General features: G+C 41.9%; 1 protein-coding gene across 1 annotated transcript; it reads left to right on the forward strand.

Moving 5' to 3' along the window:
- Positions 1-3490: 3490 nt before the first annotated feature.
- LOC127321648 (uncharacterized) lies at positions 3491-10865 on the forward strand. Its single transcript, XM_051350652.2, has 3 exons — positions 3491-6260; positions 6372-6608; positions 10538-10865. The coding sequence occupies exons 1-3, from the start codon at positions 3491-3493 to the stop codon at positions 10675-10677; spliced, it is 3147 nt and encodes a 1048-aa protein (XP_051206612.1). The 3' UTR covers positions 10678-10865.
- The last annotated feature ends 3621 nt before the right edge of the window (positions 10866-14486 follow it).

Raw genomic sequence — 14486 nt, forward strand, 5'->3', positions numbered from 1 at the left:
GGTGTGTTCCTTCTGAACTAATTTCTATTTCGGTTAATATGATACACAACACTTATATTATTAGGACATGTGCATCTGGGGATAGCTGATTTATTTTCATGTAAGATATTTAATAGTTCATGTTTTATTAATTAATGTCAGTTTCCTTTGCTTTGTTTTGCAGTGTTTGTTTTCCACCATAATTATGTGAGTTGATTGGTCGGCATTATACGAATTGGTTCATGTATATACTCATCTTTTTCTTCTTATATATTCCACGTACATGCTATATCTGTTTCGTTCATTAATTTAATTCCTCATTCTTTTGATTCCAGGGTTTGTCCTCTTTGGAAAACACCAAGCTTGCTCCTAATTATACTACTGTATGCCGTGCCATGTGTTGAAATTTCTCGGTACACTATGGTTTAGGATACCTTTCTGCTTATATTCTGATGCTTTACCTACAGCCAACTGTTTCTACTCGAATTCCTTTGTGGTTGATGAGATTCTAGATGACGTGCTTTCTGATTAGGTTTACTGAGGTGAGTTTGTATGAATTTCTTAATGCAGCTTTTTTTTCAGTCCAAGAAGCATTAAAATCTTGCTTCCGTCCCAAGGGAACATGATGAAAGGATGTACGCCAACTAATCATATAGATCAATTCAAGGCATGGCTAAAAGAAGGTTCAGCTTACACCTTAGAAAATTCATCGTTGCTGATGTGCAGAATAAATACAGAGTAGCAGATCATCCTTACAGAATCAAAATTACTCAGTGCTCAAAAGTTCAGGAAATCATTCCACAACCTGATAACCCTCCTCTATTTTCATATAATGCAACTCATTTGAGGTCCTGCAGACACGTGCAGTCGACAATAGTCCTGTCAGGTATTCACTTCACTGCACATGTGATCGAGTGCTTATATTATTTATTATTGTTTCTTCTTATTTTTCTACTCTGTATTTATTTCTCCTCTGTTAGGTATTCACTTCAGTGCACATGCTAGATTAAATTACACACTACCGTTGCGGTACACTGATCTTACTCTGTTTTTCCCCCAGCAAGCAGTAAGATATCATCTGCATCATCAGACTAACCTGTTCCAACTACTCGAGACAGAGATGAAGCACTGTCGATGTTGTTTTTCGTTGTTATTTTCTTTCAGCTTTCTACTAGAAGCATTAAATTCCCTGCTCATTCTTCCGTTGGAGTTCCTCACAGCAATAGGCTTAGAATAGCAGATACTGAAGTGCACATACTGCTGGTCATCCTCGCTGAGCTCTGTTAAAATTCATTTCTTAGAGTTTAGTGTTTGCTGAACATATGCAGTGCTTGGTGAGGTGTAGGTGTGTTGGTTCGCATGTGTTCTTTTCTTTTCTCCTCTTGCATATTCTGCATATGTATCATGGTTTTTTGTTGCTCTGTTTTCTAGGATCAATTCTTTACGCAAGACGAAGAAGTTTCCACTTACTCCTTTAATGTGTGCAGCTGTTCTTTTAGTTTTTTAGTTTTTATTTTTTTTCGTGCAACTGTTACTTATTAAGTTTCTCCTGCCGCTAAATTTGAAATGACTGGTTCCGAAGTGCAAGCACTATCCGTGGTTTCAGCTGAAGTATATTGTAACTACATGTTTTATGTTTGTAAATGTTGAAGTGTTGAAATTCATTATTCCAGTTTGGGCACGACACTTTGTCTCTGTTAAGTAGTGTTTGTTACTGAATTTATCGTCAATTCAGTGAGCTAGGCAGATCACAAGCCAGTTTCAGAACATCGAAATTACTTTGTCCTGCCGGCTTTACTTCTTTGGACCCTTAATTTTTTGTTTCCTGGAATACTATGGTACAAGTTAATAACTTAATATGCACACACGATAATTTAATTATAAATAACTGCATATTAAGCTAGGAAAACAAGCTCAGGTAAATTTATAGAATTGTCAAGAGCAATTATCAAACCCTATAGTTTCAGTTTCAGATTCGGATTACTCTCGGAGTTCCAGCATAAAAAAGATTCATTTTCAGTATATATCCTCATAGTAGATACTTAAGAAACAGTGACATACCAGGTCAATCCCCAATCTTCGAGGGGGTACTGCTCGCAGCGGGCTGCACGAGCACATACGGCGACGGAATAGAGCCCATCACTCTACTCTCTTGCTCTGGTTTATTATTACTACTATTATATTGAGGAAGAGGGGTTGATCAGACCGTTTGCTATGCCTTTTTTCCCTCTTTTATCCTCTTAGCCATCCGTGACTTTGAAAACTGATGCCACGAGTGGGCTGTAACTTAACTTGGTCCATCAATGTACAAGCCAACCAATACAATTACAAGTCAAATCAAACTTGCTTTACTATATCTCAGAAACAGTTGATATGAACTACGTATGCAAAAAAGATAATGCAGCGGGCGCAAGCTTATAATACTAAAATGATTTTGCAGGTTCTTGCTTCGCCATTGTATTCTTTAATTTGTATATCACTGATTCGTTATTCTTCCTTGATACACGAATTACAAAGTTATTTTCATGTGTTCTCTAGACAACATGTTCTGGGAGCAATTCATATATTTAGGACAAGCACTCCAGTGTTAGAAAACATTCAAGTCAAATACGCACTTCGGTGACTTGCTTCAAACCCTTCAATACCTGCATCTGCCTTTGGATGGTGATTTTTTTTTCTTCGGGACTCAGGAAGCATGAAGGGGAGAAATACTATTATGTGTTTGCAAAGGGAAGCAATGAATCTGCGCAATACATTCTTTTTCTCATCAACTTTGTATTTTACATAAATATGATGCTTTGTTTCATGTTCCCTTGCACGTTGGACATAAAGTAACGAAGATGTTAACTTATTTTATAGTTCATTAAAAGAAAAATTTGCCAATTCAATTGTGCTGGCTTCCATATGGTATCATGTTACTCTGCTATCACATCACAGTCGTAATTTAACATGATGAAAAAATGTTACTCATTCTTCAGCTCCTGGCTGGGCGCGGCGTGCCGCCGCGCCTATCCTTGCTAGTATATTATAAGGATATCATTGAAAATTTTATTTCGAAGAAGCCTTAAAGAATGATGTTGTTTAAATAAACATTATGCAACCGAGAGTGGAATATGTATGGTTCTTAATATTTCCAATTGATGTATAAGAAATTAAAATATATATGTTATATTTGTCAAATATTTCAAATTTTCTTGCAAGATAGGGGCCTATTTTAGATTTTTGCACAGGCCCCAGCTTTTGCCGGCTCGGCCCTGAATAGCGGACATTGGGTATGTTGTGTTTAACCAAACAATATCATCTTAATCTCCTCTAATCTACCCACTAGTGCATTGATTCAACATATAAGCTTTATATGGAAGCTTCGGAGACAGTGAGACGGTCTAAAAGCATCGGTTCTATTTTCACCCCCTATTCACAGTGAGACAGTGACTACACAAAAGCATCAGCCATCCATGTCAAGAAATACGTCATCCAATACATGCAAAGTACCAAGATATCTCCAGTAGTCATGTTCGGGTGGTTGAGTGAGGGGGCGTCTGGCGTCTCGCGGGGCGAGGCTCCCGCTGCAGCTGGGGTGACTCCCGTTCAGGGTAAGTTCTGGAGTTCGCCGGAGTGGGACATCGATGATGAACCTATGTCGTCGAAGGATCCATCGCCGGGGAACTACTGGCTGTCATCATCGAGGAAAGAGACCAGTCTGTCATCGAGGTATGTTAAGCGGTTGAATAACAGGATCGAGCAGAGGCAAGCCGCGTTGGCTTTGGCGCTTTGCCCAGATCCAGGCAGATTCAGTTCTTCACATGTCTTTCGGCGGTCGCCACCATTGACGCCGGCGAGGGAGTTAAAGATACCTGTCCTAGAGCCGACAGTGTTTTTCCTAGAGAATTTTCAGGCGGGGGAATGGACTAGAGTGGTCCGGAAGAATCGTATTCAGTGGGCTCGTGGTGGCCGTGGTGAGCATTCGCTTGGCTCAGAACGCCGGCGATCACCGCGATCCGCCTCCGGCCATGGTGCACACCGATCCAGATCTCGGCAGTTTCAAATGCATGGGCCTATGGGGCAACAGGCCAAACGTTTTGCAAAATCCGTTGTGACATGCAGGGGCCCTTTGCAAAAGCCTGTCAATTTAGAAAAAAATGGCCGTCCTATCTTGTTACATGTTGGGCTGCCAGCGCCAGTCCCTCGTGTTCCCCTCCTCTCTGCATCCAATTCTTGTAGTGTGGCGGCTAGGGTTCCTACGGCCATGGCTGCGAGGGCTCCTCACCTTCCTCGCACTGGGGCTCCTCCCTCGAATAATCTTCGGCAGCCGATTCCGCCTGGAAGCACGCCTATGCGGGCTAGTGAGCGGAGTGTTGATGGTGCTGGTTCTTCTGTTGTTGCTAATGCTGTTCCTGGACCAGAGGGCCATGGCGATCAGCATACTCGGCAGTTGCAGAACACAAACAGGTTTGAGCAAGGTTTTAGTTCTGGACAGGGTCGTCATACTGATGAATGGCGTGAAGAAAGCTTTAATGGGCAAGGATTTGGTAGATATGATGAAGGTTACTTTGAGGGGAACAATGCCTTTGGGAACGGATATGGATCTCAGAACAGAGGTAATTATAGACAGCGTCCTTATCGTCAATTTTACTCGGGTAACAGAGCACGCAACTACAATTATAGGGGAAATTCTGGGAGATTCAATGCTAACAACAATAGGTACCAGCGTGTTTTTACCCCTCATGAAAATAATATGGTCAATGAAGTGGCTCAAGAGAAGGATAAGGGATCTAACCAGGTAGCTATTTCCTCGATTGGTGCATCTGATGCCAATCTCGGGGTGCAGAATATTGAGCCTTCTTCTGTTGATAGCATGTCTGCTCGGGCTCAGAAAAAGATTGATAAAATGTTATGTTTGAGATGTGGTGAGGCTGGTCATCTGGCAGAAACTTGTACTGTTGCCTTATGTTTATACTGTGAGAAGACTAGTCATGAATCAAAGAACTGCCCTCTGCTCTCAATGCCTAAGCCGGTCGCTGTTACTTATGGTGTTTCCCGTAATGAATTGATGTTTCATGAAGTGCCTGCTTCATCTGATGTGACATTTAGGCATGACAGTGGTAAAGTTGGCAAGATTTCAGTGACAGATGGTTCGTTAACACCTCAGGAGGTGGTTGCTGAACTTGAATGGATTATCCCTGGTAATCATCAATGGAATCTCACACCTATGGATGACGGTTCTTTCAAAGCTATTTTCCCTTCCAAGGCTGATCTCGCTAGGATGACAAAAATAATAAATGTCCCAGTCCCTGGCACAAGCATGTATCTTCACTTTGAAGAATGGTCTGCTGCAGAGCTTGATAAATTTTACCTCACTCCGGTCTGGGTCCGTGTGCAGGGGTGTTGTTACAAGGAAAGGTGTGATTATCTGTCGCTGTTCGGGGTGGGCTCCCTGATTGGGAAGACAAAGGAGGTTGATATGGCATTCACTAGATCCCATACTACTGTTCGTATGTTGGTTGAAGTCACCAGGGCTGAGCACATCCCTAAAACAACGGTTGATCACACATATGATGGGCAGGGGTATGGTCTGATTTTTAGGCTTGAAGAAGTGAAAGGAAAGGGGACGAAAGAGGACGCGGAGATGCATGATGTTGACCCAGATGACGGTTCAAAAGAGGAGGATGGAAAGAATAAGGAGGCGCCAAAAAAAGATGATCCACCTCCTAAGGAGGGGCCTGCTACTTTATCATCTAGTGCTGCTGTTATGCCGACAAAGCAGTCGACTGGTATGTCTAATCAGACGCAAGTTCTTTCCCTTCCAAGCATGAAGGTAGGCCAGATTGATTGCCAGTTATCCCCTAAGATTGAAGTTCGATTCTGGTCTCAAAATAAAACAAACACTTTAGTTCCTCGCAAGCTGTGGGGCGATAGCGATGATGATGAGGAGGAGAGCCTCCCATCGCCACTCCCTCGTTTGATGAATGATGAGGACGTCGCTTTGGTGGATGATCTGGTTGGGTCTCTACCGTTGAAGGAGGTTCCGCCCGAGAATTTGGCCTCATTCTCTGTAGTGCCAGGAAAAGGCGAAGCTGCCTTGCAGTTCGGTGTCGCTGCTGATAATGTAGCAAATCCCTTTGCCGTGGTAGGAATGAGCGAGGCTGTGCAAAACTGTGTCGCAGCAGAGGACTCAGTGGTTTTCTCTGCCGAGGCAGGTCTTTCTGCTGTGTCAACGGCTGGCGATGTTGCACCTAAGAACTGCTCACCTAATGTGTGCAAGTCCACTAGTAAAAATAAAGGTATGATACATGCACGTGCTCATGGGAATGAAGTCCCTAACATAAAATGTTATTCTCCTTCACATGAGTATAAAGATCATTCTCATAAAATTTCTCCTTATATTCATACAGTAAGCTCTTCTAGTGTTCTTCCCAATTTATCTCAAGGGCTCCACGGCAAGGTGGGCACAGGAGTTTTTCTTGGTGGCCGTTGTTCTATGGAGGATGTGGTAAAGTTCGGGGGCATCTCCCCTCCATCCAAAGATTTACGTTCCAGTGAACGTATTAGAGTGCAACATAATGCGGATGATTCTCAAATGGCTCGAGCGCAGCAGTTGGCACAGGCCAAGAACGTTGCTCATTTCTCAGGTACACCTACTGTTTCAAAGTTTTCCCTTTGTGCTATTTCGGACGACACTATTTTTCAGAGGGCGCAAAAGTTAGGAGTGTCTCTAGGGGGTACGTCCTCTCAGGTTACCAACACAATAGCCAATATTAAACAGGTTGATAATAAAAGAACTTTGATCATGTTGTCTAAAAATTTAGAAGAAAAGGAAAAAGTGGACAGTGATATACAAATTGGTACATTGCAACTTGCTCAGGATTTAACTTCAGATTTACAATGTGAAGATAATCTTTCCGCAGAGGAGTTAGTTCCTGTGCGTGAAAAGAAAATTGTGAAAGTTTATAAGAGAAGGGAAAAAAAAGATAAATTGGCACCCAGAGTAGTGCGTAGAAGTGTCCGGTTAAGTAAAAAGGTTGTAGGTTAAATTTATTTGTTAATAATGAAGGGAAGTTTTTGGAACAGTGACGGATTTAAGGATACTGCAAAGCATAATTTCGTTAGAGAAACTATCAGAGATTTTAAACTCGATTTTTTTGCCATCCTAGAGACTGGCAGAGGAAATTTTTCAACACCTTTTTTAAACAATATTTCTAATGGGCAAGATTTTCAATGGTACTGTGTACCACCGATAGGAAGATCGGGGGGGATTTTAGTCGGCATAAATGCAAATTCTTTATCTGTTCAACAGGTGGTCACAGGGGATAGATGCGTTAAGTTTTATGTGACCTCCAAAGTGGATAACTTTCGGTGGGTTTTAGTTGCAGTTTATGGGGCGGCTCAAGATGATCAAAAGCATGAGTTTCTGTCTGAGCTAGTTAGGATTTGTGAGGATGAACCTCTTCCTATGCTTGTGGGAGGAGACTTTAATATTATGAGGCGAAAAGAGGAAAAAAATAATGACAATTTTAATACTCGTTGGCCTTTTATTTTCAATGCTATCATTGAGAGTCTTGATCTGAGAGAAATAGCTCTCTCAGGCAGACAATATACATGGGCTAATAGAAGGGATAATCCGACGTATGAGAAATTGGATCGTATTTTGGCTAGTGTTGAATGGGAACAAAAGTATCCGCTCGTTTCAGTGAGAGCGTTAACTCGATCGGGATCTGATCATACACCTCTTCTCTTGGATTCGGGAGCTCAATCGTTTAAAGGAAATAAGTTCCATTTCTCTTTTGAGCTTGCCTGGTTGAAGGAAGATGGGTTCTTCGATATGGTGGAAAAAGAGTGGGCTTCGGTAAATTCTGGATCAAATGCGTTAGAACGTTGGCAAAATAAAATACGACATATTAGACAGTATCTTAGAGGATGGGCAAAAAATTTGAGTAATATAAACAAGATTGAAAAGGAAAAGTGGCTAAACATTATTGATTTGCTTGATTGTAAAGCAGAAACAATTCCTTTAGATGAGACGGAGAGAAATAGCTTGCGGGAGGCCAAACTTAAGATTGACAAATTACGCCGTGATGAGGAGGCGAAATGGGCCCAAAGAGCGAAAGTGAGGCATATTCAGGAAGGGGGTGACAATACTAAATACTTTCATCTTATTGCAAATGGGAAACATCGCAGAAAACGTATTTTTCAGTTAGAGCAAGATGAAGGGACAATATTAGGTCAAGAGAACCTAAAAACATACATTTCAAATTACTATAAATCTCTGTTTGGCCCCTCTGATCCTACTTCTTGTACTATGGATGAGACAATAACACATGATATTAAACAAATTTCAGCAGAAGAAAATAACATTTTAACGGCAAATTTTACTGAAGAAGAAATCTTTCAGGCTCTATCTCAAATGGAAAGAAATAAAGCTCCGGGGCCAGATGGGTTCCCCGCGGAATTTTACCAAACTTTCTGGGAGGTTATCAAGCAGGATATATTGTCTATGTTTGTTAGCTTTCAAAATGGCGATTTACCTCTATTTCATTTGAATTTTGGAACGATTATTCTGTTACCTAAGAAAGAAAACGCGATTCAAATTCAACAATATCGCCCTATTTGTCTCCTAAATGTTAGTTTTAAGATTTTTACCAAAGTAGGGACAAATAGAGTGACAGACATTGCCGAGAGTGTGGTTCAGCCAACCCAAACCGCCTTCATGCCGGGGAGACATATATTAGAGGGGGTTGTTATTCTCCATGAGTCCATTCATGAGCTTCATAGGAAAAAGTTAGATGGAGTTCTTCTCAAAATAGATTTTGAGAAGGCTTATGATAAGGTAAATTGGTCTTTCCTGCAACAAGCGTTGCGGATGAAAGGTTTTGATCCGAAATGGTGCGCATGGATCCAACGTTATATTGAGAAAGGGAGTGTGGGAATTAGAGTAAATGATGACATAGGTCATTATTTTCAGACAAAAAAAGGTTTGCGTCAGGGAGATCCTCTCTCTCCAATTTTATTCAACATTGTTGCTGATATGTTAGCAATTATCATTGAAAGGGCCAAACAAGATGACCAAGTTAGCGGTTTGATTCCTCATCTAGTGGAAGGGGGGATTTCTATTTTGCAATATGCGGATGATACTATCCTATTTATGGAACACAATTTGGAAAAGGCTCTTAATATGAAGTTGATCTTATGCATCTTTGAACAATTATCAGGCCTCAAAATAAATTTTCATAAGAGTGAAATCTTTTGTTTTGGGAAAGCCAAAGAGGTAGAGAATGAATACAAGATTCTTTTTGGGTGCGATATTGGATCCCTACCTTTCAGATACTTAGGGATTCCAATTCATTTTCGCAAACTTAAGAATGGTGAGTGGAAACCAGTGGAGGATAGATTCGAAAAGAAACTTAGTAGTTGGATAGGTAAGTTACTATCTTATGGGGACCGGCTTATACTAATTAATTCTGTTCTTACGAGCCTTCCGATGTTTATGTTGTCGTTTTTAGAGATTCCGGTGGGCGTGAGAAAAAGGCTAGATTTTTTCCGATCCCGATTTTTTTGGCAAAGTGATGGACACAAGAAGAAGTATAGGCTAACAAAATGGAATGTAATTTGTAGACCAAAAGAACAAGGGGGTCTGGGAGTGGAAGTTCTAGAATTAAAGAATAAAAGTTTACTTAGCAAATGGCTATATAAGATCATGAATGAGGAAGGGGTTTGGCAAGAGATTTTACAAAACAAATACTTGAAAACTAAAACCCTGTCACAAGTTTCAGCCAAACCAACAGACTCTCCGTTTTGGAAAGGCTTAATGAATGTTGAAGACGAGTTTTTTAGCCGAGGTACTATGGTCATAGGTAATGGACAGAAAACTAGGTTCTGGGAAGATATTTGGTTGGGAGATACACCACTAAAAGATCAATATCCGATGCTTTACAATATTGTGAATCATACAAACGTGACGGTTGCTCAAGCATTAGCCTCTAATGCTCTAAATATAGGTTTTAGAAGAGTGCTAACGACTTACAAGTGGGATAGATGGGTTGATTTGGTTACAAGAGTTATGTCGGGCGAGCGGACCGATAGTGAGGATACTTTTAGATGGAATCTCACAAACTCCGGGTCGTTTACTGTTAAATCTATGTATCTTGATCTACTTAATGACCATACAATGTACTTAAAGAAGTATATTTGGAAGATTAAGGTTCCACTTAAAATCAGAATTTTTATGTGGTTCCTCCATAAAGGGGTGATTCTAACTAAAGATAATCTTATAAAACGTAATTGGCATGGGTGTACCAAATGTTGTTTTTGTGATCAAGAGGAGACAATACAACACCTTTTTATTTCATGTCCTTTTGCAAGAATCCTTTGGAGAATTATTTGTATAACTTTTAATATTTATCCTCCGGCTAATATTACAAACTTATTTGGGAATTGGTTAAATGGTGTTGCTAAAAAGGATAAAGGTCTCATTAGAGTTGGTGTGTGCGCTTTGCTTTGGGCGATATGGAATGTTCGCAATGATTTTATCTTTAATCAAAAGAGTTTTCCATCATTTTTGCAGGTTATCCCTCTGGTTACGCATTGGATCCATATGTGGTCCTTTCTCCAGCCTTCCATGGACCGCCCGGACATGGATTCTGGGTGCAACCGTTTAGCGACGGTAGCACAGGATTTTTACAGCCGGTGCGGTTGGCGTTCTGAGCGGCGTCTCACATAGATATGTTCTCCAGTAGTTTTCTGAGTATTTTTAGGTGGCTTATCCACGTGGAGACCTTGAGTGATCCTTGAGTTGTAATAAGATTGTAATAATGCTACTCGTTTGAGACGTTCGCAATAAAACGCCGCATGCATCAATTGATGCAGAGGCAGGGGAGTTTCCCTATTTCGAAAAAAAAAAAATAAGCTTTATATGAAAAAGATTTATATCACATCCCCGCAACTGGTCCCTAGTTTCGTTCAGTGTATGAATCTCTATTCCGTGTTCACGTTTGGGACATTTTTAGATTAATTTTGTCAAACTTGTTGTAGCTGGTTGGCTCTTTGAATATTTCTTCGAGAAGTAGCTTCATCTCACTATTTCACGCAACTTTTGTGTTGTAAATCTTTTGTTTTGACATTCGTAGATGAGTTGATTGATATCTTTGCATTATGGATTAGGAAAATGTGGATCTACTCGTTTAGGAATGTCGAAAATGAAAACTTGTACCATGAACGTTGTGTGAAAAAGCGAGATGAAGCTTCCCCTCAAAGGATTTTTCAAACGGTCGACCTTGTGTGAATAATTTGATGAAAATCATCCAAAATTCTAAATATGAACACAAAATATATCTTCAAACACTCAATGAACCGGTCACGAAAATGGAATCGCAACATCAAGCTGCGTTCTTTTCATGCATAGCTTATCTCGAACCGAAGCACTGTTGGATAGGCTAGAGCCTAGATGAGGTTAAGAGAAGTCGATTAGAGAGGCTAAGGTTGGGTAACATAATTGCGTGTGTGGAGCCATGAGTGGGAGGGGCGTAACAAGGTTGTGCTACCATGTCTTACATGCCACCGGGTAAAATCTAATTTTCATGCTATATTTTATACATGTGTAGTGTATGACACCACTAGCTTGAAGTGAAAAACATGTGTGAATCATAACATGACATCGGTTGATTTTGCTCTATGTCCGCCCATCGAATGGATAGTTTTACGCTTTCGAGGACATGACCAGCTAAAAACGGTAATTGGTAGTTCCTCCTAGTGTTATCACCAGATTTTAACCAAATCAGAGGTGGGCCGTGATTGAGATGGGCTTAGAGAATATGCATGGAAATTATTCATGAATCGGCCTTGTATAAGGAGTTTGGGCCAAATTGCCCGTGTATCTGTAAATTATAGTAGGATACGTGTCGGTTAGAATTAAGAGGTAGAGTTTAGCTCGTACACGGTTGGGTTTATTCCCAAGTTAGAGAGTCTACGGACTATAAATATGTATCTAGGGTTATTGAGAAAGGAGGACGATCACGTTCACAACAAACCAATCTAGGCGCATCGCCACCCCTTGTTTTCGAGGGTTTCTTCCGGGTAAGCACCATGCTGCCGAGATCGCATCTCGCGATCTAGGCAGTATTGAGTTTATTCGTTGTTCATGCGTTGTCGTGCTGAAGCCTTGTTGATGGCGAGCAACGTAGTTATCATAGATGTGTTAGGGTTAGCATCGTTTTATCTTGATGTATGCGTTTATCTATGCTATCCCTAGACATCTAGCTGCTTTTACACCTATCTTAGGTGTAAGGGCAGCACCTCGCTTGATCTTTGTTTAGTAGATCCGATCCGTTATGATTGCTCCTTGTTCTTCAAGGATTAGTTTGATATCTACATAGTTAGGCCTTGCAAACGGGTTGAATAATCCAGTTGTGCGTAAGGTGTATTTTGCCGATCCTAGAGAAGATGTTCCGGGAATCAACTCCACGTTGGTTTTTAGGCCTTGTCTAGGGTTAGTCTGTTATCATCTTTCGTGTCTGCCAGGCTCAATTACGTGTAGGACGTTCCGGTTATGTGGTGAAAACCCTAAATCGTCGTAGATCGTTTTAACTTAATATTGATCAAGCAGGACCACCATGTTATCGTAGATCTCATACGAATCATGGGTGGATCGGCTCCTTGAGCCGATTCACAGGATAACCTGAGAGCCGATCGAGGCTCGTATTTAATGTTTACGTGTATGCCATGCAGGAAACTAGTCGAAGCAATCCATCACCTTCCTGACCAGGTATAGGTCAGGTGGCACGCCCTTGCACCAGCATCGGACGTGCGTGACGGAGCATTGCGGGCCGTCGCCCGAGGGACCAGGGCCCACCAGCAGTCCTGGGAGCCTCCCGGCTCTACGTGTTGCCCGTCGCTACTCGTCGGTGGGTTTTGGTGGTCAACACATTCTGGCACGCCCGGTGGGACGTTCTTCTACACCAACTGCATCAACATCCGCATCAGAGATGGCGGAAGATCCAGTAACGTACGAAGATCTGACTGAGGAGTACAAGAAGAAGTATGACGAGATCAAAGCTCTCTTCGAAGCCGACCTCATCGGCTCTTTCCAGAGGACCCGCACACATGGCATCAGGTGGAAAGGGTTCTCAGCTGCAGGCGCTCTCGATGGAGTGGATCTGTCTACTTCTTCAGAAGAACGCACCAGGTCTCTACGTCAGGAGATTATATGGTAGCTCATTCGCTACACCGCCATTCTGAGAGCCTGGTGAACGTTTTCGAGCGCGTCGCGCTTCACGTGGTCCAGGAAATCATGAAGCATCAGTACTCTCCGTCAGGACCTACCCTAGGGACTCACCAAGGAGAGATACCGTTCCAGACCAGACCACAGCTGTCATTCGCGCTAGCAGCACCAGAACTGCCGAGTTCACCGGCATACGTCATCTACAAGATCGGTGGCGATCCTAGTGATTACTAATGGCGTGTAACTCACACGTTCGTTGGGAACCCCAAGAGGAAGGTATGATGCGCACAGCAGCAAGTTTTCCCTCAGAAAGAAACCAAGGTTTATCGAACCAGGAGGAGCCAAGAAGCACGTTGAAGGTTGATGGCGGCGGGATGTAGTGCGGCGCAACACCAGAGATTCCGGCGCCAACGTGGAACCTGCACAACACAACCAAAGTACTTTGCCCCAACGAAACAGTGAGGTTGTCAATCTCACCGGCTTGCTGTAACAAAGGATTAACCGTATTGTGTGGAAGATGATTGTTTGCGTAAAAACAAGAGAACAAAGATTGCAAGAGATTGTATTTCAGTAAAGAGAATTGGACCGGGGTCCACAGTTCACTAGAGGTGTCTCTCCCATAAGACGAACAGCATGTTGGGTGAACAAATTACAGTTGGGCAATTGACAAATAAAGAGAGCATGACCATGCACATACATATCATGATGAGTATAGTGAGATTTAATTGGGCATTACGACAAAGTACATAGACCGTCATCCAACTGCATCTATGCCTAAAAAGTCCACCTTCAGGTTATCATCCGAACCCCCTCCAGTATTAAGTTGCTAACAACAGACAATTGCATTAAGTATTGCGCGTAATGTAACTAGTGACTACATCCTTGAACATAGCACTAATGTTTTATCCCTAGTGGCAACAGCACATCCATAACCTTAGTGGTTCTTGTCACTCCTCCAGATTCACAGAGGCATGAACCCACTATCGAGCATAAATACTCCCTCTTGGAGTTACTAGCATCAACTTGGCCAGAGCATCTACTAATAACGGAGAGCATGCAAGATCATAAACAACACATAAGCATAGCTTTGATAATCAACATAACAAGTATTCTCTATTCATCAGATCCCAACAAACGCAACATATAGAATTACAGATAGATGATCTTGATCATGTTAGGCAGCTCACAAGATCCGACAATGATAGCACAATGGGGAGAAGACAACCATCTAGCTACTGCTATGGACCCATAGTCCAGGGGTAGACTACTCACACATCACACCGGAGGCGACCATGGC

Source organism: Lolium perenne, chromosome 4, assembly GCF_019359855.2.
Source record: "Lolium perenne isolate Kyuss_39 chromosome 4, Kyuss_2.0, whole genome shotgun sequence".
NCBI lineage: Eukaryota > Viridiplantae > Streptophyta > Magnoliopsida > Poales > Poaceae > Lolium > Lolium perenne.

Coding starts and splice junctions, on each gene's coding strand:
- LOC127321648 (XM_051350652.2), top strand. CDS start 3,491: ATGTTCGGGTGGTTGAGTGAGGGGGCGTCTGGCGTCTCGCGGGGCGAG. Junction 6,261..6,371: donor GTCCACTAGTAAAAATAAAG/GTATGATACATG, acceptor ATATTCATACAG/TAAGCTCTTCTAGTGTTCTT. Junction 6,609..10,537: donor GAACGTTGCTCATTTCTCAG/GTACACCTACTG, acceptor TCATTTTTGCAG/GTTATCCCTCTGGTTACGCA.